Source organism: Notamacropus eugenii, chromosome 2 (genome assembly GCF_028372415.1).
Source record: "Notamacropus eugenii isolate mMacEug1 chromosome 2, mMacEug1.pri_v2, whole genome shotgun sequence".
Lineage (NCBI taxonomy): Eukaryota > Metazoa > Chordata > Mammalia > Diprotodontia > Macropodidae > Notamacropus > Notamacropus eugenii.
Window position 1 is genome coordinate 201,242,741 of NC_092873.1, and position 26,216 is coordinate 201,268,956.

General features: G+C 36.2%; 1 protein-coding gene across 1 annotated transcript in view; it reads right to left on the bottom strand.

Annotated features, from left to right (window-relative positions):
- Positions 1–26,216, bottom strand: part of MAN1A1 (mannosidase alpha class 1A member 1) — a 171,390-nt gene that overhangs the window by 54,642 nt on the left and 90,532 nt on the right. Inside the window, exon 6 of the mRNA XM_072643165.1 lies at positions 23,642–23,736. Within this exon, the coding sequence (XP_072499266.1) occupies positions 23,642–23,736 (95 nt within the window). The remainder of the gene's footprint in view (positions 1–23,641; positions 23,737–26,216) is intronic.

The window sequence follows — 26,216 nt, forward strand, 5'->3', positions numbered from 1 at the left end:
GTCCTTCTGACTCTTGCACTGGTGCTCTATCCACTGCACCACCTAACTGCCCCCCCCCATAACTGCCCCCCCCCAAGGGGTGTGAATAAATTTTAGGGAGTCTCTTATATATCTTCATTTTTTTTTTTTTTTACAAACTCCTGAATCTCCTTTAATTATGCATTTTAAAACAAACATTATTTACATTTTTTGCACAAGAGGATGGTCTAGAGATTTCATCAGACTGCCAAAGGGGCAGTCTATGACACACAAAAAGGTATATAGTAGGAGGTATGGCATGGTGATCATGGAAGGTTTTGAATTACAGAATTTAAGTATTGCTCAAAATGCAACACTAAGACTAGAACACTGTAAAAATATAGTATTGTATAGTTAAGTTTAAACACATTATTCTCAATAGACTTTATCAGATCATCAAAGAAGTCTATGACACAAAAAAAGGCTAAGAACCTCTGTCCTAGAGACTTGTAAAAAGTCCTATTACCAAAAATTTTATTCTTAATGACAAATGACTTCTTCATTGTATAAATATCATTTTTCAACACCTTTCCTAATACACTAATACTGAAAAATTGAGTTCTACAAATAGAATGAAAGTACTAAGGCATAACAAGAACTAATTCAAGAATAATTAAGCATGTAAGTGAATAATTTACATCTTAGGTTGACATAAGTTAAAGTTGTCAGCTTTAGCTTTTCTGCTAACTTTTGCAGAAAAAAATTTCCCCCACAACATTCACTTTCTTCTAGGATCACAAGGAAAATAAATTCATTTACTTATGAAAGAATTTGTAATCTAAAAATTAATTAATCCATGATTTAAAGTAATTTTAAAAGGTTATTTCTAATCATGTACTTTACAGAAGTTATAGTTTGTGCTTACTATATAAATTCTATTTGCTGAATCTTTTTTTCCAATATAAATGTCAAAATATCAAGTAAATTTAGTAAAAGACAGATGTGAGATTGACATTTCTTGAAGATGAAGATTTTTGTTTACTCATAGCAACTGCAAAACAAGCAATTAATCCACATCAGCTAATGGTATTTTGCCTAAGGGCCTCAAAACACTGAGCAGAATCAATGACCTTTCAGGATAAGGGAGTACAATAGAGACTAAGTATATCTGAAAGTAGGTTTCTCTTTGAAACAAATAAAAGTATTAATTACCAAGGCAACTATAACAGCTCAAACCTCTTTTAATTACTTTGACCCAATCATTCCTTTATTTGGTCTAGATCAAGGAACTTAAGGTGGAAGTCTGTGAACTTAAAAAAATACCTTTCAGTATAACTGGTTTCCTTTGTAATTCTATGTATTTTATGCACTTAAAAATATAATTCTGGGTGGAGCCAAGATGTTGGTGTAAAAGCAGGGACTTGCTAGAGCTCTCCTCCCAACCCCCTCGAAAAACAAAAATGACTCTAAATAAATTCTAGTGCAGCAGAAGCCACAAAAGGACAGACTGAAGCAAATTTCCAGCCCAAGACAATCTGAAAGATTGACAGGAAGCGTCTATCCCACTGGACTGGAATCAGAGCACAGTCTGGCATGGACAAAGCTGGAGCAGGCCTTAGGGAGCTGCTGTTGTTTCCAGACTTCTCAACCCACAAATGCCAAAGACAGCTTCGAAGGTCAGTGGGAAGGGTCTCTCAACTGGCAGTGAGAAGAGCATGGTCAGGCCCCAGCCTCATCCCCAGCCCCAGGATGGTGGCAGCCACATTCTCCAGAAGCACAAGCTGCTTCTGGAGCCCTACATTTAACAAAGAGCTCAAAAGTCAAGTAATTGGCTATGAAAATGAGCAAATGGGCGGAAAATAAACAGACTACAGATTCTTGGTGAAGAAGTATTTTCTTATGTCATTGGTGATGAGGAAGATCAAAAAACACAACCAGAAGAAATTGACAAAGTTAAAGTTTGTACATATGAATTCTCCAAGAAAAATATGAATTGGTCTCAGGCCACGGATGAACTCAAAAAGGATTTTGGAAATCAAGTAAGAGACGTAGAGGAAAAATTGGAAAGATAAATAAGAATGATGCAAGAAAATAAGAAAAACAAGTCAACAGATTGCTAAATAAAACCCCCCAAAATGTCGAAGAAAATAACACCTTTAAAATTAGACTAACCCAAATGGCAAAAGAGGTCCAAAAAGCCAATGAGGAGAAGAATGCATCAAAAAGGAGAATGGGCAAAATGGAAAAAACAGGTACAAAAGTTCACTGAAGACAATAATTCCTTCAAAATTAGAATGGAGCAAATGGAAGCTAATGACTTTATGAGAAATCAAGAAATTATAAAACAAAATCAAAAGAATGAAAAAATAGAAGAAAATGTGAAATATCTCATTGGAAGAACAACTGATCCAGAAAATAGATCCAGGAGACATAATTTAAAAATTATTAGACAACCTGAAAGCCATGATTAAAAAAAGAACCTAGGCATCATCTTTCAAGAAATTATCAAGGAAAACTGCCCTTATCTTTTGGAACCAGAGGGTAAAATAGAAATAGAAAGAATTTACCAATCATCTCCTAAATGAGATCCCAAAAGTAAAACACCTAGGAGTACTGTAGTCAAATTCCAGAGTTCCCAGGTCAAGGAGAAAATATTACAAGAAGTCAGAAGGAAACAATTTGAGTATTGTGGAAATACAATCAGGATAAGACAAGATTTAGCACTTCTACACTGAGGGATAGAAGGGCTTGGAATATGATATTCCAGAGGTCAAAGAAGGTAGGATTAAAAACACGAATCACCTACCCAGCAAAACTGAGTATAATACTTCAAAGAAAAAAATGGAACTTCAATGATATAGAGGACTTCCAAGCACTCTTACTGAAAAGACCAGAGCTGAATAGAAAATCTGACTTTCAAATACAAGAATCAAGAGAAGCATGAAAAGGTAAACAGGAAAGAAAAACCATAAGGGACTTATTAAAGTTGAACTGTATACATTCCTACATGAAAAGATGATATTTGTAACTCATGAGACCTTTCTCAGTATTAGGATGGTTGGAGGGAATATACGTGTGCGTGTATGTATGTATGTATGTATGTATGTATATACATATATATGTATATGTATGTGTGTGTGTATATATATATATACATATATATGTATGTAGAGAGAGACAAAGAGAAAGAGTGTACAGAGTGAGCTGAATATGAAGGGATGATATCTTAAAAAAAAAAATTAAGTGTTGAAAGGAATTAACCAGGAAAGAGAAAGGGAGAGGTAGAATGTAGTAAATCATCTCACATAAAAGAGGCAAGAAAGAGGTTTTACAACAGAGGGGAAGAAGAGAGGGAATAAGTGAACTTTTCTTACATTGGATTTGGCTTCAGGAGGGAATAACATATACACTCAATTGGGCACAGAAGTTTATCTTACCCCACATGAATGCAGGAGGGAAGGGGATAAGAAAGGAAGGATAATAGAGGGAATGGCAGATTGAGGTAAGAGGTAATTGGAACTAAACACTTGGTAGAGGAACAGGTCAAAGGTGAGAATAGAATAAATGGAGGGCGGGACAGGATAGAGGGAAATATAATTAGTCTTTCACAACATGACTTATGGAAGTGTTTTGTATGACTACATATGTATAATCTATATCAAATTGCTTGTCTTCTCAATGAGGGTGGATGAGAAGGGGGGAAGGGAGAAAATGTGGAACTCAAAGTTTTAAAAATGAATGTTAAAAATTATTTTTTCATGCAACTAGGAAATACAGGTAATGGGGGTATAGAAATTTATCTTGCCCTACAGGAAAATAGAAGGGAAGGGGATAAGAGGAGGGGTGAGTGATAGAAGGGAAGGTAGACTGGAGGAAAGGGTAATCAGAATACAAGCTGTCCTTGGGGTGGGGGAAGGGAAGAGATGGGGAGAAAATTTGAAATTCAAAATTTTGTGGAAGTGAATGTTGAAAACTGAAAATAAATTTTAAAAAATATGATTCTGAAGAAGGGTATAGACTCTTCAAAGGGTCCAGTACATAAAAAAGTTAAGAACAACTATGGTAGATTGGAATAACCAACTTTGCTGTTTTTATCAGCATTCACAGATATTTTTTATTTTTTAAATTTTTTAAAATTTTATTTTACTTTTAAATTTAATTTTTCTATATTTTTATTTTATTTTTCTATGTTTTCTAGATCTCTTGATCCACTTCATAATAAAACTAATAATCTAAAGATGCAAAGCCTTGTATTATATTAACTCATTAACCATAATATCATTAGTGAATGATTTAAAAAGATACTGGCATAGAAAACTGACATAAAGAATTTCTTTGCAAGGATTTAAGTAGCAATCATATTATCTCTATAAAAACCAAATTTAAAATCCTCTTGCAGCACAACTAGAAAAATGTATGTATAATCAATATTATTAGTATTTAAGACCAATCTGAAATGAATTAGAATCTATCTTATGTTACCATATAATACCATCACTGTAAAGGGTCAGAGGATAAAATATAAAATCAGGGTTTTCCCAGATTGTAGAGATGAATAGCATTTTGAAATTTGCTTTATAACATATGTATATATTTCCTGAGGCCTGAGCTCCTAAACATGTGTAGAGGAAGTACTAACAGTACTATGCACAGTGGTAATAATTATTCTTCTCCACTCAAAGTTAAAAACATGAATTTAAATGTCTGGAGTAATAAACAATTTCTGGATGGTTCGGATCTTGTTTTCACTATTCTCCAAAATTCAATTTCTCATTTCAGTACCCATTTTAGGGTTTTCCAATAACTTTAAAATAACCCTTCAGCTGTGCTGTTTCATTATGTACTTTCCTCTGGTGTCCCAGATGCTGACAGTTGCTATTAGGATTCTATTACTGTTTCACTACTTTGTGGCTGACCGTTTATTATAGAGGGAATACATTGACAAGGACTTTGAGAATTACAGACACGTGCATACACACTGTGCAGAACATATAAATATTCTTCACTCCAAAATCTATTATTCCTCAAGGCCAAGGCCAGCTTTATGTGTAGACTAAACAGGCAACTGCCTATAGAGTATGAATTCAAGGGTGCTAGGTGGGTCTCCTCTCAATATCTCTTCTAAGGTCTGTCATGATGCCTAAAATCCCACCATTACAGATGCATTCCTTTCAGTTTTCAAGAATACCATTAAAATTAAAATGCACCTAAGTGGATTATATATTAAACCCTTTTCTATTAGCCCCAGGGCAAGAATTAGGGGAGGAGACACTAGACTCAGGTAGGATACAGAAAGGGAGCAATGGGAGGGCACTAAAGATAAACTTTACGTACTTCCCAAAAGTCTGTAGGCCTGGAATAAGGCCTTCTAAAATAATGTGCTTTATAGATTTAGGAGTATGTAGGGTACCCTAAAGTTAATCTATTGACCTGAAGTCTCTGAAAGAACCAGTCTAATGTATAAGACCGATTAAAATGCAGCATCTACAATTTATGGAAACCATCACAGTCAAGTGAGAAATTGATTTTCAAGTTTTCATATGTTGGGATTTATTTTTCCTCATATTTTTGTTATGTACTTAAGCACAGTACCTGGGACACAAAATCATGGGACCACAGACTTAAGTAAGGGACCTCAGAGGTCATTAAGTTCAACCCCTTTATTGTGCAGCTGAAGAAAACGAGACAAACAAGTTAAGTAGTCTGCCCAAAATCACACAGTTAGGAAATATCTGAGGCAGAATTTGCACCTAAATCTTTCTGACTCAAAGTCCAGTGCCAAATACATTATTCCATGCATCTCTCAAGGCACTTAAGAAATTCTTATTGATTGACTTGTCTGGTTGGCTAGATACTAGAATCACAGAAAGTTATTTTCTATCCTTTAAAATGGTTTTTTAGAGAAAGTTTTCATGCCTTTCTAAACAGCACTTTCATCCAATAAAGAAGTATGGTTAAGTTAAACAAAGCAATATACTAACAAATTCTGGCAATACATAATGTGCCATTCTAAACAATATTTCTCCTCTGAGGGAACAGAGTGTCATTATAAGTCCCCTGAAATCAAAACTGATCACTGCATTAATCTGAATTCTAATGTCTTTTTGTGTGATATTCCTTGAAATTATGGTGATCAGTGTATCTCATTGTCTTGGTTCTATTTATTTCGCTCTGTATCAGCAATACCATCAAACTGTGGTCCTGGGACACCTTTACACTTAAAAATTATTAAAGACTACTAAACTTTTGTCTAGGTGGATTATGTTTATCAATATTTACCATATTGGAAACTAAATAAATAATATATATTAATTAAAATAACAATAAGCCTATTACATGTTAACATAATTAACATTTTAAATGAAAAAATAACTATATTATCCAAAACAAAAAAATTACTCAGAAGAGGGGCATTACTTTACATATTTTTACAAATCTCTGTATTGATGCTCAAAAGAAGACACCTGAATTCCCATATCTATTTCTGCTTTCTGTCTGTTGTGATGTTATTACACTGAAGTATATGAAGAACATCCACACATGTATGTAATTGAAAAGGAGTAGAAGTATCTTAAGAGAAAAATAACATTTTAGTATTATTATGAAAATTGTTTGGATGTTTTAGACCTATGATAAAGGTCTCAGGGACCCACAGGAGTCTTTGGATTGCATTTTTGAGAACTGAATTGAAAAACATGCTCCCCATTTTTTCTAAATTCCTCAAATTCATAATTTCTAATGGCATAAAAGCATTCTACTATACCCACACATGATGTTTCTTTTCTTTCCTTCACTGCTATATCTAAAGTGCTACAATGAATAGTTTGGTATATATGGAACTTTTCCCTCTGTCTTTGACATCCTTAATGTATATACTTCAGAGTAGAATGGATGGGTCCAAGGTGATGGCTAACTTACTTATAAAGAAACTATTTAGTTACTAGCTACAAAGTGTAAGACAAAGAGAATTATAAAGAATGAACAAGAACTACGAAATCCAATACTCTAAAATTACATTTTGAATTAATCAAATGTAATCATAACTAGTTTTATGCAATCATTAGGGAAAGTAGAATTTTAAGGAAACATTCTAAGTATTTTTACAGTATCCTCAGAATGAATTATACCATTTCTAAGATGAACTTAACCTATATTTAACCTACTTTTATATTAGGAAGGCAAAAATACATTTCTGCTTTAATTATGGAAAAATGCTAGTTGATAAAGCCATTATAGTAATTGCATTGGTTGTGTTTATTAATTTGTCACAATTAAGTCAATAAGAGCTTTACTAATGTCCTATTACTTGATTAGTTTTGAAAGTGATTATCTTAAGAACTCTACTTAATTGGAAGACTCTCAATTTGCAAGGTACATTAAACTCTCAGTAGCATCTTAAGATTATTCAGCATATGCAGGTCAATTACCAGTAATCACTGTTTTGTACAAATGTTCCATAAAAAAAAAACAAAACTACAGTATGACACTGACAAAAAGGAAAGGGGAGTTTTAATTAATATCGCTAAATTCCAATTGACATTTTCAGGATAAAAGAGCATCTCTAACATTTTTACATATGAAGCCTTCCTGAAACTGGTACTGTTGCTAAAAATCGAGCAAAGAGAAGCCAACAGCTCTCCACCTTACAGATGATGATAATTTGTCATGATTGCTAAAGCACCAAATTGTACTGCCTGTACTCATGCCCAGCTGCACATTAATTTCCAGATTAGTAAATTACAATTAATTCTCTTAGCATTGCTCTGTCACTTTTCTTCTAGTTAATAAAAGAGACCATAATCAATCACTGTTAATTCCATTTTGCAGAAAATATCTACAATAGACATTATTTCCAAATATGAATCATCACCAGCTGGAAATTCATTCACACATTGACAAGAATGATGACTTTTTTGGCATTGGTTGTAATATAAATGAAGTTTCTATTACTGTTTCATATCAACTTCCCAATTCTAATGTTCTCTGAGGCAAGGAGACTACACATACAAATTATATTCATAAGGTAACTTAAGAGCTGGGTTAATTATTATTCAGTCACCTATTGTAATAACTTCAGGCACTTTGTCAAGCTTTATTAATAAACTTTTACTATAAGAAATATTTGAAAAATTTGCTACATATTTGTAGCTTATTACCTTTTATGATAATTTTTTTCAATGGTAATAAAACTAAATAAATGATGCTTGGACTTTACTGTGGTTAAAAGACATTGCTATAACCACAGCATTCAATGTCATCTTTTTTATTATTTAATATTTTATTTTTCCCCAATTACATGTAAAAAGAATTTTAATGCTTTTTTTCAACTTTTGAGTTCCAAATTCTCTCCTTCCCTCCCTTCACCCCCATCACCATTAAGAAAGCAAGCAATTTGAAATAAGTTACATATGTGTAGTCTTCCAAAACACATTTCTATGTAAGTCATTCTGCGAAAGAAAATAGACATAAAAATCCCAAGAAAAATAAAGAAAAAATATCTTTGATTTGCATTTAGGCTCTTTCTATGAGTTCTTTCTCTGGAGATGGCAAGCACCTTCCATCATAAATCCTAACAAATTGTCTTGTATCACTGCACTGCTGAGATTAGCTGTTATTCGTAGTACATCATCATACAATATTGTTGTTAATGCGCACAGTGTTCTCCTGGTTCTGCTCATTTCACTTTGCATCAGTTCATGTGAGTCTTTCCATGTTTCTCTGTGAGCATTCTGTTCATCATTTCTTAAAGCCCAATAGTAATCCATCACAATCATATACAACAACTTGTTCAACCACTTCTCAATTGATGGACATCACCTCAATTTCCAATCTCTGCCACCACTAAAAGAACTGTTATAAATATTTTTGTACATATAGCTCCTTTTCCTTTTTGTTTTTTTCTCTTTGGGACACAGACCTAGTAGTGGCATTCCTTGATCAAAGAGTATGCATGGTTTTATAGCCCTTTTGGCATAATTCCAAATTGCCCTCCAGAATGGATGGCAGAACGGATGAATCAATATACAACTTCTCCAATAGTACATTAGTGCTTTAATTTTCCCACATTCCCTCCAAAATTTGTCATTTTCCTTCTGTGTCATATTACCCAAACTGACAGATACAAGGTAGTAGCTCAGAGTTGTTTTCATAAGCATTTCTCTCCTCAATAGTGATTTAGAGCATTTTTTATGACTACAGATAGCTTTAATTACTTTGTTTGAAAACAATCTGTTCATATTCTTTGACCATTTATGAACTGAGGAATGGTTCTTTAACTTGACTCAGTTTTCCATATTTTTGAGAAATAAAGTCCTTATGAGAGAAACTCATTGTAAACATTTTTTTCACAGTAATGATTACCAACTATATATTTCCCTCCATCCTATTCTCCCCGTTTATCCTACTCTCTCCTTTTATCCTGTCCATTCTCAAAAGTGTTTTGCTTCTGACTTTTCCTTCTCCCCAATTGCCTTCTCTTCTATCAGCTATACCCCCTTCCTCTAATCCCCTTCCCTTCCTGCTTTCCTGTATGGTAAGATATATTTCTATACCTAACTGAGTGTGTGTATTATTCCCTCCTTGAGCCAATTCTGATGAGATTAGGGTTCATGTGCTCTCCTCCCCACTTCCCCATTTTTCCTCTCCACTGTAAGCTCTCTTCTGGCCCTCTTTCATGTCAGCTAATTTATCCTATTCTATTTCTCCCTTTCCCAGTGAATTCTTCTTTCTCATTCCTTAATTTAAATTTTTTTAAAATACTCATACCATCACATCCAACTCCCACCTCTGCTTTCTGTCCATGTATGCCGCTTCCAACCGTCCTAATGAGAGAATTCTTAGGAATTCTATTTTCCTATATAGAAATACAACAGTTTGACCTTATCGAATCCCTTATGATTTCTCTTCCCTGTTTACCTTTTTATGATTCTTTTGTATCTTGTATCTGAAAGTCAAAATTCCTGTTCAGCCTTGATCTTTCCATCAGGAATGCTTGAAAATCCTCTTATTTCATTGAATGCCCATTTCTCCCTCTGAAGGATTATACCTGGTTTTTCTACATAGGTGATTCTTGGTTGTAATACTAGCTCTTTTGCCCTCCAGAATATTATATTCCATGCTCTCCAATCCTTAATGTAGAAGGTACTAAATCTTGTGTTATCTTGACTGTTGCTCTATGACACATGAATTGTTTCTTTTTGGCTGCTTGATTTGGAAGGTCTGGAATTTGGCTATAATATTCCTGGGGCTTTTCATTTTGGGATCTCCTTCAGGAGGTGATTGGTGGATTATATCAATTTCTGTCTTCCCCTCTGGTTCCAGAATATCAGGGCAGTTTTCCTTGATAATTTCTTGAAAGATGATGTATAGGCTCCTTTTTTTGAATTCTTACATTATCTCTCCTAGATTTATTTTCCTAAAATATTTCATATTGTCTTCTATTTTTTCATTCTTTTGATTGTGTTTGATTGTTTCATGATATTTCATAAAGTTACTGGCTTCCATATGCCCAATTCTAACTCTATTTTCTTCAGTAAGCTTTTGTACCTCCTTTTCCATTCAGTCAATTCTACTTTTTAAGGAGTTCTTTTCAGTGAATTTTTGTATATCTTTTTCCATTTCACCAATTCTGATTTTCAAGGTATTTTCTTCATTGAATTTTTGTGCCTCTTTTACCATTTGGCCTATTCTGGTTTATAAGGTGTTATTTTCTTCAGTATTTTTTGTAGCTCTTTCACCAAACTGTTGGCTCTCTTTTCTTGCATCACTCTCATTTCCCTTCCTAATTTTTCCTCTACTTGATTTTTCAAATCCTTTTTGAGCTCCTTCATGACTTGAGATCAATTCATAATTTGCTTTGAGGCCTTAGATGCAGAAATTTTGACTGTTATTTTCTGAGTGTGTTTTGGTCTTCCTTGTTACCATGGTAACTTTCTATAGCTGGAAATTTGTTGTTGTTTGCACATTTTCCAATCTATTTTCTGACTTTTAATTCTATCCTAACAAGGGGCTCTGCTTTCCAAGTGGAGGGAGCACTGTCCTACGTTTCAGGAATTTTGTGAAGCTTTTCTCAGAGGTAATTCTGGGGATCTGGTGGCCCTTCCATGGTGGAATAATCTAGGGCACAGTGTGGTTATTACTTTCCTATACTATGTACTAGTTTGTGAGTGACTACAAGCACTCTCTTCAACACTGGAACTATGAACAGGGTCCCTGCTCCCATATGGCAGCAAGCTCTGCTGTGCTAATGTTCCTCCTTGCATTGGGACAAACTGCAACCCAAATCCAAGTATTGGCAATCCAAGAGCATCCTGTTGCTGGTGCCAGCCAAGGGACCCCTGTAAATCTCCTTCTGACTCATTGTCTGACCTGTGGGCTGAGAGGTTTGGAAAGTGCCACTGGTTCAGTGGTTTCCAAGGCCTACTCCTGGTTTGCTGGGGCTGCATTCTTCTCTCACCCTGGTGCAAGAGACCTTTCCTGCTGATGTTCTAAGTTGCTTTGGGCTAGAAAAATGTTTCATTCTGTCTTTTTGTCTAGAAATTGTTCAGTCATTATTTAAACATATCTGGAGGGGCTTGGAAAGAGCCCAGGTGAGTCCCTGCCTTTACTCTATCATCTTGGTTACTCAGGAAGTTTTGTCTCAATGTAATCTTTTATATTCTTTTTGATATCTAACTTCTTGGTTTTAGCACTCAAATCACATTTATTCATTTGGTAGGAGCCACATAGTGGGCTCAAATACTTCTGTAAGAGTAGGTAAATATTCATATTTCTTAAATGTTTGGAAAAGGGGAAAAAGAGAGATAGAAATCACGCAAATATTCAATAGGAAAATACTCGTCATGGTCAATGTGTTCTTTTTGTCTATCTGTGCTTTTGAAAATGACATGGCTAAGCTGTATAGTTCATCCAGAAATCTTGGTTGACTGTTTGGATATTTAAACCAATTGGACAGTCAATATAAGTCCATTCATTTCATGCACCAAAGTACGGTCTGACATGTAATCACTGATGAAAAGTGGAGTTTGCAAGGATGATTGCTGGCACATTAAAAGTCTGTGGAAGCCAAGACTCAGAAAAGATGACTGTCATTGCTGATCCATGAGGTTGCTGGAGTGTATGCTTTGACTTGTTCCAAGCCTGAACTCTACATATAGGATAAATTGAGTATTGAGTCAAACTGCCAAAATCCATTAGCTTTTCAAAGCTGTAATATGATCTAGATTTTTTAAAAAAAATCTTGAATTATTTTTTCTTAAAATTCTGAGAGGAAATCTTCCTTTCTTGTTTAAGACAGGTTAGATGGCATCATTTTGGAAGGGCCCTTCCAATTCTCAAATTCTATGATTCTAAGTGGAAATTTCATAAATAGCCTACTGTATATTTCTGTCCTAATTCTCTTTGTGACAAAGAGAAGTCTCTTTGCAACACCTGGACTATTTGGGGGCCTGGCCTGGATACAGTTTGATAATGAGTGAAGAACTTCCACTTTATAAGCTTTAAGTAATTTTTAAGGGACTCACATAGACTTCTAAGACAACAAAATAAAAAATGGAATTGGCTAAACTTCTAGAAGGAGATTGCTCCTTATTTACACGTTATTGCAAGTTAAGACAAATAAAGTACACTACACTATCTCAAGGGTGCTTGCAACAAACATTCCTCAGTTGTGAATTGCAAACTAAGAGGTTTAATTAAGTCTGTTGCCCACTTTCCTAAACTTACTTGGAGCAGGGGGCTATGACTAACAGTGCAAGCAAACTCGGCAGTTATAGCTAGCTAGCATCTTCTAGCTATGTTTGGGTAGATATGGTTTCTTCCATCTATCACTGTGGCTTAGACTGCACTACAGTCGAGTGGAAATATTACAGGTTCCTTTAGCTTCCTCAAGTTCCAAACTCACAACATGTGAGTGATTGCAAAGTTTCCTTTGTTTGGAGTTGTTTTTATGTCAGACTTCATGAAAGGAGGCTGTAAAGTTTAAGTGCATACCGGTTTGCCACTCTTATTGTCCTACTTACAACAATTGATTCTGTTTAGCACATTATAGTTACTATGCCTGACACTGACTGTCATCTGAAGCTTCTTGAGGGGATTAAATGATCTCAAATGATGCCTCATTTCCCTCCTATTACTCCACTAGGAGTGATAACCACCATCTTTCTTTGTTTCTTCATTTGCTACTTCAGGTATGTGACCAGGTCATCAGTTCCTAACAATGAAGCCATTGTGACTGAAGTCAGTGTTTCATTTAGAAAGCTCTCCAGTATAAGAGTTACACTGAAGTGTTCATTAAAAATGTACCTGTTTGCCTCTGCATTGAGATGGACTTCAATTAGTTTCCATTCTTCCAAGATGAAAATAAAAGTTAGAGAAAATAAAATACCCAAGAAGTCATAAAATCTTAAAGGGTAATTAATGGTTGAAATTACTTGCTTTCAAAAGTAGTAGTAGACTGTTTAGTTAAAATTAAGTGGAAATTTTATATAATTATTTGGATATCAATAGTATTAGCGGCTTGACAAAAGTGATTTAGGATTAGGTATACTAGGACAAACAGAACTATACTGACATGGATTGTGGAGTTGTCTGCTATTTTGTGCAGTGAGAAGTAGTAGAACTGAATAAGCATTGGTGGGCTCAGTCAATTTCTAATAGAATTAAGGATTATCACATTCCCAACTGTTACATGAAAGTATTTTTTTCTATAATTAAAGACTGAGAGATCATCAATGCATAAGGAAATATTTTCACAAGCAGCCTAGAAGAAGAAAGCTTTCTAACAACTAAATCTCAAAGCAGAATGTACACTTTGGGGATATAGAGGCACTGATACAAAACCATATAGAGGATATGGCACATGGTAGATTCCCTAGGAGATTAGGGTCATGGTATATCCACTTAACGTTTCTAGGGAATATTGACTTGCTCCAGGTTCAAGAATACACACGCCAAAGTTCTGCTTTTGAAAAAGATTAAGACTTTGTTGTCTTTCTTTAGGCTGAAACCCCATAGGCTGAATGATCCTAATCTCTGTAACTGTAATAATGTATCCTTGAAAATTAAACTTTAAGATGCTCCATGAAAGGGATTTAATTAAATGTTAATAATGATGCTGGAATTCTAAGCTTAGAATCCATATCTTGTTATGAATAATTGCTGTTCATTCTTCATTTTTGAAGAGGACAAATGGTGATGTCTTGACTTGAGGATGAATTACATTTAAGCGAGACAGAGCTGCACAAAACTGTCAACCTCACTTTCTCTTTCAGAATCACTGAAATCCAGTGGCAAGACAAAAGTCAGGATGACTGGTGATGATGCACGACACAACGGGCAACTTTGGGGTCCTCAAAGTCTAAGTCCTAAGGACTCCATAGCACCTGCTTCAGCTGCCTTCATGGATGTTGCATTGTTTTTATACACCTATTCACCTGGAAGAAGTCTTCTCATCCTTGGGAAGTCTAGACATCCCCCTAACTCAACAATGGGTTTGAAATGTGTCAGTTGCCTCAGCTGAGATGGTTTAGTGGAGTGTGGCCACTGTGTATGCTAGATTCTTGGAGCCACCACTGAAAGCTGGGTGGTATAGCAAAGGAGGATGAGCAGCCCTGAAAAGGGTTCAGCAAGCTTTGTACGAATAATTATTACAACAATAAAGGAAACATGTCACGGTGAAAAGTTGGCATCAGAATCAAGAAGACTTCAGTTCAGGTCTTGCCATATGCTGGTGATATGATTCTGGGAAAAATCACTTAACCTATCAGTACTCTAGGAAGTACCAGTTCAATTTAATTCACTCCAAAGCTCCTTTGAATAAAAATATCATTCATTTTACAGAGGAATAGACCCAAGCCCAGGTGATTCTGGACCTGAATACGTCTAATCTTGAGGGAGGGAGGGCTGTGCAAGGGCACCAGCCTCACTTTGCCCTCCAGAGCCTTCTAGATCCAGTAGCCAGATATCAGTCAGGATGACTGGAGATGGCCCAGGATGCAATGAGAGACCCTGTCCCTTTTAGGCTAAGGACTTTTCAGGTACTCACTTAGAGTAAGGTAATGCTCATTCAGTGAACAGACATCTTTAAGAAGTGAGTCAAGAGATGAACCCTTTAATTAGGAAAAAACAATCAAGCTGGGAGGAGAAGACCCTCAGGGTTGCTCTTCCAAAGAGAAACAGTTACCACTAACATTCACTCTAAGCCAGGAGGTTCCAAAATATAGCCATTAAGTGGAGCTTAGGCAGGGACCTATTGTGGTCCAATCTATGAGCTTCAAAGTGAACTGGGTTTAAGGTTTGGAGAAAGACAGACAGAAAGAAAGACAGAAAGACAAAAAGGAAGGAAGGAAGGAAGGAAAAAAGAAAGAAAGGGAGGGAGGGAGGGAGGAAGGAAGGAAGAAAGAAAGAAAAATCTAGTTAGTAAACCCCAAGTTAACTAGGCACTTTCTGGTCATCAAAATTTACCTTTCTTTGGAGAGGACAAGAAGAAGGAGATGACGACCTCAATTACTCAGCTGGCTGGGTCCCCATTCATGCAGCTTGGTCTACTCACAGGTTGTGTTTGTCCTTTGTTTTGGAACAGGACCATGACATCAGGAAAATGATGACATAACTTGCAGCTGAAAAGGGCCAAGGTCTCTCATTGCATCCTGGGCCACCTCCAGTCATTCTGATGAATATCAGGCCACTGGATCCAGATGGCTCAGGAGGAGAAAGTGAGGTTGGTGACCTTGCCCAGTCCTCCTTCACTTGGATCAAAGTCAACTGCAATTCATGTCATCATTTCCCTGATGTCATGGTCCCTTCGAAAATGAAAGACAAACACAAGTCTAGTCACAGCAATAAAGAAAAATGGTTAATATCTTTTTCATATTGCAAAACTATTGAAAATAATAGCACTAGTATATTTTGTAAATTTAGGTTGGACCAAATAAAGACAGACAGGTCATTTATCTTCTTTGTGCCTCAGTTTTCTCATATGCACAACAGGGATGAGATTCTTTGCTAGAGAAGCCCACTTCAATCTAGTAAGTGATCACTCAACAACACTAGGACAGTGAGAAATCCAAGAAACTTTCTTAAAATCTCATTAATTGAACTATTCCCCAAGGAAAAATCTTCCCCTTGAAGAAAAATGCTAGCTATAGAACATCTCCACTTAAATCCCCATTTCATTTAAAGTAAAGCCTTTTGCACTTTAATTACAATCAGAACCTTAATGTCCGGAGCAGAAGTATATTTAATGACACAGTTTAAACTTGGTTGGATGATTAGAGTAGCCAGTAAATAAAGTTACTTTTAAAAGTGGGAGATTAAAATCCAGTTGAAGGAGTTGTGCATAATTCATCAGCCTTGCAGACTAGCCAGTGTTTGAAATGGAAATTAGTCATTTACTAGCACATTCCATGAGCTGGACCAATAGGCAGCAAATATCAGAAAACTATTCAGCAAACTTAATAGAGCCACCAGGCATCTGTCAGTTCAGAACAATCCATAAAGAGAAACAAAGGACAGAGTGTTGTATTGAGAAGCCCAGCCTATTTATCAAGAAAAGACAGAGCAATAATTAGGAGAGCCCAAACACTATGTTGTATGATACACATGAATAATGGGAAAGTTAACTATAGTATTTTAAATTGAGGACTCACTTTGGGAAAATCAAAGCCTAATAAGTCTACTCTATCTAGGCTTGAATCATATCGGGAAATAGGGAAATGATGAAATACTTAATTCACAACTCAGGAAGGTGATTTTTCTTCTCTAGGAAGGGTAAAAAAGTCATATTGGACTTCTCACTGATAGCAATAACAAGATCAAACCTCAAATGTTGGCATTTTCACTTAAACAAAGAAAATGTGTTCTATCAAAAATGAATCTATTAGCAAGTCACTGACTTTTTTTAACTAAAGAGATTTTTATATTTCTTATTCATCTTTACTCTGTAAATCTTATGAGCAATGAATATCATTCTAGCCATGTATTGTGCCTACCTGCCTACTATGCTACAGGTTATGTGATCAAGTCATTGATAAATAGTAAGCTATTAATAATGCCAGGCCTAGAGATGATAGTTTATTATAGATACAGATATAAAACTAATTTTATAATATTTTTTCAAAAACAGATTTGGAGTCTGAGGTTTCCAATATGGCCTGCGGCTCCTTGTATTTCATTCAATTGAACTCAACAATAGTCACGAAGTGCAAGCCGTGTACACAGAAAGACACTAGAGACTCCTAATTCTACTGGGGAAAAACAACAGGTACACAGAGTAATGTAATGTGAGGAGAGAACACTATCTACTGGAGGGGGTGGAAGGTAGGAATTAGGGAAGGCTACATGGAGAAGCTGGCATCAAAACTGAACCTTGAAGGAAGGTGAGGTATCTAAGAAGGAAGATGAAGGAATGCCCTTTGAGAAACAGATGAAGTTGATTAGGAAAGAGGAACTATTGACCAGGAAGCAGTTTGTTTGGAACAGAAAACTTATTTTTTAGTTAAAAAATTTATTTGACATTTTATTTTTACATCACCTTAATTCTATCCTTTCCTCCTCTCCTAATATCATACATATCATCACTTGGAACAAAGACTAAAAAAGAAAGAAAATCAGCAGGTCAGCAAAATGAACTAATATATCAACAAATTATGATATTCCTAACACCTAAATACGATATTCCACAAGCATTCCTTCCATCTCCCTTCAAACAACGGAAGTAGGTATAATTTTCAATGCTTCCCCAAGAACAAATTTGTTTCTTATGTTGACACATTGCAGAACTGAAAATTATTTCATTAAGATTGGCAAAGTAAGATGGAGTCACATCATCTTCATGTTGTACAAATATTGAGATTCAGTTTATATTTGACTCCGGATACCTAACTCTCCATAATTTGGGAATAATGTTTTCTCCCAATTATATCACAGGCATCACTTTCAATTCAATTCAACAAGCATTTGTTAAGTACTTGCTACATATACGAAATAGGCAGCTAGGTGGCACGGTGGATAGAGTGCTGGCCCTATGGTAAGGAATACCTGAGTTTAAATCTGGCCTCAGAAATTCACTAGCTGTTTTTCCTTGGGAAAGTTACTTAACCCTGTTTGCCTCAGTTTCCTCATCTGTAAAAATGAGCTGGAAAAAGAAATGGCAAACCACTCCAGTATCATTGCCACAAACATCTCAAATGGTGTCATGAAGAATCAGAAATGACCGAAACAACCAAATGACAGCAATCTATAAGAAACTGTCTTACAGTAAGTAGGGATCTGACCTGAAAAGGCAAAAACTAGCAAACAAACCATTTGTAGAACCCAAGGAACTTGAAAAATGCTTATGGAATACAAAGACACGCACAAATATAAAGTATATATGGAGCGATTTTGGGGGGGAGGGGAGGACACCAATAATTGGGTTTAGAAAAGGCGGAATCAAGAAAGCTCTTATGTAGAAGGGAGTGGTTAAGTTGAACCTGGAAAGGAGCTACATCTATAAGTGGAAATGTGTAAAAAAATGCATTTCAGGCATAGAGGACAGCTTGCAAAAATACATGGTGGCTGGAGATAGAATATCCTGTAGGCCAAGTAGGACAGACCACAAAGTGCAGGAGAGGGAAACAATGTGAAACAAATCTGGAAAGATATCCTGGAGCTGGGCAGTGAGGGTTCTAACTTCCAGTGGGGGGGGTTTTAAATTTTATCCTAGAGGCAGTAGGAAACCACTGAAAATTCTTGGACAGAGGAGTGACAATTCATGCTTTACATAGATAAGCGGAGGATGAACTAGAGAGGGTAGTGACCAAAAGCAGGCCAAGCAATTCAGAGGCCACTGCAATGGTTCAGGCCAAGAGATGACAAAGTTTTGAATTAGGGTAATTAATATATCAATGAAGAAAAGGGATGGGTGCAAGCAATTTTAAAGTAGTAAACTTGTTAAGACCTGGAAATGATTGGGGGATAGGGAAGAAAGAAGGCTGCATTCCTGGTTGATTTAGAAGGATGGTAGTACCCTCAACAGAAATAGAGAAGTTGGGAGGATAAGAGAGCTTTGGAGAAAAGACAGAGGTTCATTTTAGACATACTGAATTTGAGATACCTATTTCCAGGTGGATGTGTCTAGCAGATTAGTGATGCAGTACTGGTACACATTGAAAAGTCACCTAAATACAGATAACTGAATCCAAGGAGGCTTTCTCTGGGAATGTGCCTGTGAAAACGGATAAATGTTATGGAGCAATAGTTCTGGGGGATGCTATTATCTGAATTGTTAATTTCACACAACACATATTATATTGCTATTTATCTTATGTCTTTGCTGATGGGCAATGTGGTACAATGGAACACTGGCATAGAAGTGAGAACAGAGTTTTTAGTTCTGACTATGTCATTAACTAGCCATATGGCCATGAAGAACACTATCACTCTAGGCCTCAGTTTGTTCATCTGTAAAATGAAGCCAATTGAACTGTTGCTTATGCTTGTATAAGCAAAGGCTTTAGAGTGTTTCCCTCACAACAGCCCAGTAAGATTACAAATTTTTACCTTCACAAGTATAAGTTCCTTAAAGGCAGGGTCTATGTCTTATACCATATTCATTTGACTAATAGTAATGAAATACCTACTTTGCAAGTCACTGCATTTAGGATCTGGGCTAAAAGAAAGAAAAATATGACTTGGTCATTAGAGTAATCAAGACTTGTCAATTCACACGATTTAGGATGACAGATTTAGAGAGCTGGAAGGGTACTTTGAAGTTATCCTGTCTAATCTACTCAAATTATAGGTAAGGAAACTGAAGCTAAGGGAAATTAAATGACTCATCACACAGGTATTTAGTGGCAGAGGAGAGATTGAAGTTCAGGGGCCCTGACTGAATCCATTACTTGCTTCTACTGCACCATGCTCCTTCCTTTCTTCTACAGCAGGGCCATAGCCCTATCTCAGATCTTTGAATGATCTCATTCATGTATTTTCCTCATACATAAAATACCACTGACCTCACAGGAGTGTTATGAGAAAAGCACTTTATGAGCCCTGAAGTATAAAACATGTAAAATAAAAGGGGTTGGACAAGATCTTAGATCCCTTTCAGTTCTAAAGCAAAAACACTGCATGCCAACCACCCTAGACCCCCAGATGATGAAATTACAATCATCCTTATGGATTTTACTGTTAAGAATGGGCATGTAGAGTTGTCACAAACATCCTGTGTTGACACTATTATTTCTGTTCTAGTATTAGGAATTTAGTATTTAGTGAAACCATTGCCTTCCTTGGTAAGTTAAAATGTTCCAGCTACAGATTTACTGCTTTCAATATTTTCCCATATTAACTTTTCTTTTGGCAAAAAGAGCATTTGTTATTTATCATATTATTTAAGAAGATAAATGAGTTTCATGGTCAGAAGTAGAGTACTCTAGATGTGAATATCTCAATGGCTGAGGGGAAAGGAATTTTGTTAGATATATATTACAATTAAATTTACCATTGACTGCTATGTGATTTGGATGTCACTTTATTTAAGCAAAAAGGAGTGGAACAAAAGATGGAAAATTTATCAAAATTAATAATAGCTACCACCTGAGCTCTCCCAATTTCCCCTCCAAGCAACTCTAAAATAACACCTCAAAGAGAATTCTAGAGCAACAGAAGAAACAAAAGGTAAAGCAACAAAATAATTTTCTAGCCCAAGATAACTTAAATTGGCAGGAAACGTCTGTTTCACTGAGGATGGGATGGGGGGGGAAAATAGTTGGATCTGCAAAGCCTGGCAAGCTACTAGCAGGTCTTGGGGGCAGCAGCATAAGCTTTGGGAGTTCTCAGTTCACAGATGGTAAAGGGGAGATCAGAAAACTGATCAGACAGTCCCAGGGTGAAGAGGGATGCTAGCATGCTACTGCTTCTGATCGCAGCAACTGGGGACTCTGATCACAGTTTCAAGGTGAAGAGTACAGGGTAGTAGGGGCCCTGGTTTCAGGTCCAAGGCAGAAAGGAGCACTAACACTTGTGACTGCAGGAGAGTAGGAACCCAAGACATAATATCAGGTCATAAGGAACAAAAGCACTTATAGATGCAGGGGAGCAGGGACTCTGGTCACAGTTTCTGGGTGAGGAAGAGTACTTATGCTTGCTCACAGACTAGAGCACAGGCCAGGCAAATAGTGACCAGACCTCTTCTTAGACTGCACCACCTTGGAAGAACTGAAAACTTAAAGAACTAGCTCTGAAAACACAGTACATCATCAAACATTGAAAATAATTTTATTTGCATTATGATCTGAAAAGGGTGGATTTAATATTTCTGCTTACCACCCCCCCCATTCATCTAAATTAACTGATACCACCCTTCTCCTTAAAGGATTAATAAACTAATGAAAAGGAGGAGATTCCTTTGTTTAACCAGAAGGAAGGGGAATGATTCCATTGTTGATTTTTTTCTATTTGCAAGGTTTCTGTGCTCTAATATCTGGTCATTTTTGTGAAAGTGCCATGTACAACTGAACAAAAGGTATACTCCTTTCTATTCCCATTCAGTTTTCTCCAGAATTCTATCAGAGTTAACTTTTCTAAAACTCTTATTCATTTCCTTAACTTCTTTCTTGTTTATTTTATGGTTAGATCCTTTCCATTTTATCTGGATCCCTTCCCTCCAAAGTAAGTACACACAAGAACAAACCAAAACATCTTGCAGGAGCATGTTTATAGCTAGGTAAGCACTAAAATCAAGTGTGGTCAACATGATGTACATGATGTACAGACAGAGAAAAGTTTGGAAACATGGAGGTTAATATTGTCTGTTGCTATGAAAAAGCAAGAGATCTGAAGAGGTCATACTATATTTTACATTTTTTTAAAATGAGGGGGTTTGTTCGAAGGGGGTCAATGGATAATAGCAAGTTTTTTCACGAGCCTCTTTCATGCTTACATAGTGTAACCTCTGAGCATAGTTCCAAATAGCTTTCTAGAATGACTGAACCAATTCAGTAATTCAAGCTGTAATAACAGTGCATTAGTGTTCTTGTTTTTCTGCAGCTTCTTCAACAACTGTAACTGGTTTTTTCCTCTTTCTATCTTTTCCAGTCTAATGGGTGTGAGATAGAACCTCAAAATTGCTTTAATTGTTATTTCTCTGTTAGTGATTTGGAGTATTTTTCCATGTACAGTATAATCTTTGAAGTTCAATTTAATATCATAGAGTTCAGAGATTTAGAGGTGAAAGGGGCCATCCAGTCTAACTTTTTCATTTTACAGATGAGGAATCTGAGGCCCAGGGAGATTAAGTGACTAGACCTAAGGACATACAGGTGGTAAATAATAAAGGCAGAACTAGAATTCCAAAGGTAGTGCCCCTTCCAGTAACATGCAGTCTCTCAGGATCCCTTGCTGGAGATGGAGAAGGGTTGCAGATGTGCTGTTTGAGCCAGCACAGCAGACATTTTAGGACTTCCCCTCTCAAGCGAAGAACAAGTCCTGATATATCATGTTATGAAATTCTTGATACAGCAGCACTTCAGTTAAAGGGGATTCAACTGCATGAACCACTAGGCCGGTATAGGTAGACTACAGTATATTATTTCTTTCAACCCATCAATATGTGAAAAAAGACTATCTGAAGGAAAACTCAACTGAGTGATAATCAATATCCTTTATGTCTGAAGAAAAGCAGATTCTTGCATGAAATATTTAGGATGAAACATATGTTCTGAAGAAATCTATGTTAAAATTTAATGTGCATCAAAACAGCCTATTTAAAAAAAGCTTTGATTTGATGCTTTTAAACGGACAATGCTGATAAATTTATGCAGGTACATTTTTGTGTATACATGTACATACATATATATGCTATTATTGTAAAAGCAAGACCACAGGTATAAGGCTACACATTGCTTTCATATTTTGTTGGAATGGGGTTAGCTGGGAAAGCTAAGAGAAAAAGGTTAATCAAATGACTGCTCAAACAACCAGAGATAATCAAATTACTCCCAACAGGAATAACGAGAAGTAGGGTTCCTTAGGTCTTCAGTCCAGGCCTCCTTAGAGCTTGCTTACAGACTGAATAACCAACACTCCCCACCTTTTTCATGGGCAGAATTACTTTCCTTCTAGAGTGAGGGGACAGAGCAACCAGAAAAGCTGTATCAACTCAAGAATCTATTCAACCTTGGAGGTTTTCATGGGCTTGTGAACTAATCCTTTCTCCTAGGTTCAGCTGCAGACTGGATGGTCTCAAGGGAACCTTCTAAAACATAAGCTGCTCGAAGACTGATATCCATCTACTGGCAAGAATGTTTTCATTGTGTAATACATTCTGTCATGCAGCTTAAATTCATGACAAAATGTTCTAGGTCCACTGATAAGTGGATACAGAACCTTTTCTGTTGAGCAAAACAATGACAATATGATGTTTCTTTGTAAATATAGAAACTATTCCTCTGACCTAATGTTCACAAGGCACATACTTAAAATTGATTTTCTCATAGTGCTTAGAAAACAATGACCTCTATTTGCTGGTCTTAATTGTGACCAATGACAAATATTTGTGAGATGGCTAAGCAGAATAGTAAAGCTAATCAGCCTGTAAAAGGTTAGAGTATAAACCCCCAAACTATATCCAAATGAATTAATCACCCCCGGACTCAATAAGTCATCCTCCTATTAATGTGACTATGTAAATTAAAAATTTTACCTCTTCAAATTCAGTAATGCCCAAGGTATTCCAGAGGGAGTATGAAATGCAGGAAGTAATTTTTCTCCAAGTTCCACTGCTTTCCTTCGAAATATCTGAAAAGTTAAAACAGTTCAATAAACTATAAGTCAAAGTAAAATGATAAAATGTACCATACTACTGGGCCTTAATTAAAACTTAAAAAAGAAAAGGGAAGTAGAAAAGCATCTAGATATTCTTTGTGGTCCTCCACAAAAAGTCCTACTCTGATGCTTGCTTCACTAAGATACGGTGAAGATTCTGGTTGCTTGTTGGCTGTTAGTAGATCTAAATCCTGCAACCCTAGAACAGTAAAAGTCTGTATGTTTGTCATTCAAAGAATACCCTAAACACCATAGCTAAATCTGAAGAGGTCCATTATTCAAGGGCTGTCCACCAATTTTTTTCATCCACAGCAACTCATGAAGTCTCTTCACTAGGGCATGGAAATTATGAACTGAATGATGGACAGAACACTATGAGGTATGAAATCCTAGATCCTAGAAGTCTTATAGAATGGTTATATCCAGAAATCAGTTCCATCTATGCATTCTTGTTTTCCCTTCTTCTTTTGAAAGGGAGTGGGACTGAAGCCTAGAGGATAATCAAAGAAGAGCAGTAAGAACTTGGCCAGTTTTTCAGGGACTCATCAAGGAACCTGGCAAAGCAATTTTCCATGTCTTTCCCCATAAGCAGGGGTAACTGGGTTCCTGTTTTCTAATCATATTCTATTCTTTCCTTTTTCAATCAATTCTGTAGTTAACAAAGTTGGCAATGTGGCTTGTAGATTAAAGAACATGGTGTTTCCAGAATCCCATTCCTGTGAAATCTAGCTCACATTTTATAAGTGGGAATCAAAAGGAAAACAGAGACTTTCTGACAGAGTCCTACCTGTATGTAAAGTAATAAACACATTAACAGTTGTCTGAGCACTTTTTGTAATATCAAAGAAATAAAAATAAAGCAAATGTACATCAACTAAGGAACAGATAGATGAATTTTGGCGCATGAACACTATAGAATATACTACTGTATGAAATGCTGAATAAGATTACAGAGAAACAGAGGTAAAACTTAAAAGGATTGATACAAAGAAATAATAAGGATCAGGAAAACAATATTCATTACAACTACTACAATATAAATTGAAAGAATAACAATAACAAAACTGAACACAGTTATTATAAAGATCAAGCCTAGGCTCAAAGAAAAGATGTAAAATGACCAAGTCTTTTTGCTTTACAAAGGTGGGGATATGAGTGTGGAAGACTGCATAGGCTGTCAAGTTCAGATGATGTTTTGGTTAGGTTTGTGAAACTGCTTTGTCCCATCCTCCCTCCCCCGATCCTCAACTCTTCTTTATTCTTTGTTAGAAGGTATGGCTGCCTATCTGGGAAAGGAAGAGAGGAGGGAAATAAATATAAAAGAATATTTTATATATAAAATTTAAAAACAGAAAAACAGAATCAAGACCAGTTGTCTGACTGGTCTTGAATTACACCTTAAATCTCCTTCAACCTAGAAAACGTCCTCAATATTCTGATGGTGACTTGCTGACTATCCTCTCTGGCAAATGTACAGGGGGATGGTAAGGAGGAAGGCTGGCTTGGGCATTGCGAGGTTGCTCACTGGTTAGGTAACTTTGACTAAGTCCCTTCACTTCTCTTGGCCTTCCTTTCTTCTGCTGCAAAGTGAGAAGGGTGAACTAGAATTTAGGGGTAGAGAATCTGCTGGCTCGAGGCCACATGTGGCCTTCTAGATCCTTGGGTGATGCATTTTGACTGAGTCTGAGTTTAACAGAAGAAATCTTTTTATTAAGAGGATTTCTTCTGTGAAGCTTGAGTAGAATCTAATGGGCCAGAATTCACCTAGATTGCTTCCCCAAGATTGCTTCCCCAGTTGGGTGGGGTCAAAACCAAGTTGAGGAGAAGTTAAAATTCAGTCTCATTATCAGTTCTATTCTTCAGAGACTGATTTGACCTAGTAGAGAATGAGCAAATAAATAAGAAGGGGGAAGAAAACCTGGATCTCCCCAATATCAACAATTTGTTATTTAATAATCATTTCTCTCAGTATATATGTATACCTTGATCCAACACTGCTCTCTTTCACCTTCAACATTTCATGACTAATTCTAGAAGAGGGAAGTATCTGGAAAAATCTATTGCCCCCTTCCCTCCTAGGAGTCAAAGTCAGAAACTTGTCCAATAATAACTGATTTATTTTTTGCTTCTCTAGTCCTTGCTCAAATTAAAGTTCAAATACTATTTTAAAAAAACAGCTGAAATATGAGCACAAATATATATAAATTCAAATTTACACATGACTTCTAAAAAGTACCCCCCATTTTTCTTCATCCTTGAAAGTCATCTCCCTAGGAATCTGCAACACTATATCATCTCCATCTATTTCTTCTTTGTGCCCTTTATAGGCTTCCCCTTTCTGTTACCACTCTCTATTAATGGGCATTTGCCAAATCATTGGATCATAGGATAAAACCATAAGGCTAAGTAGTGAAATGTCTATTCTTTTTTTACTTACTCTCTCACCCTTAGAG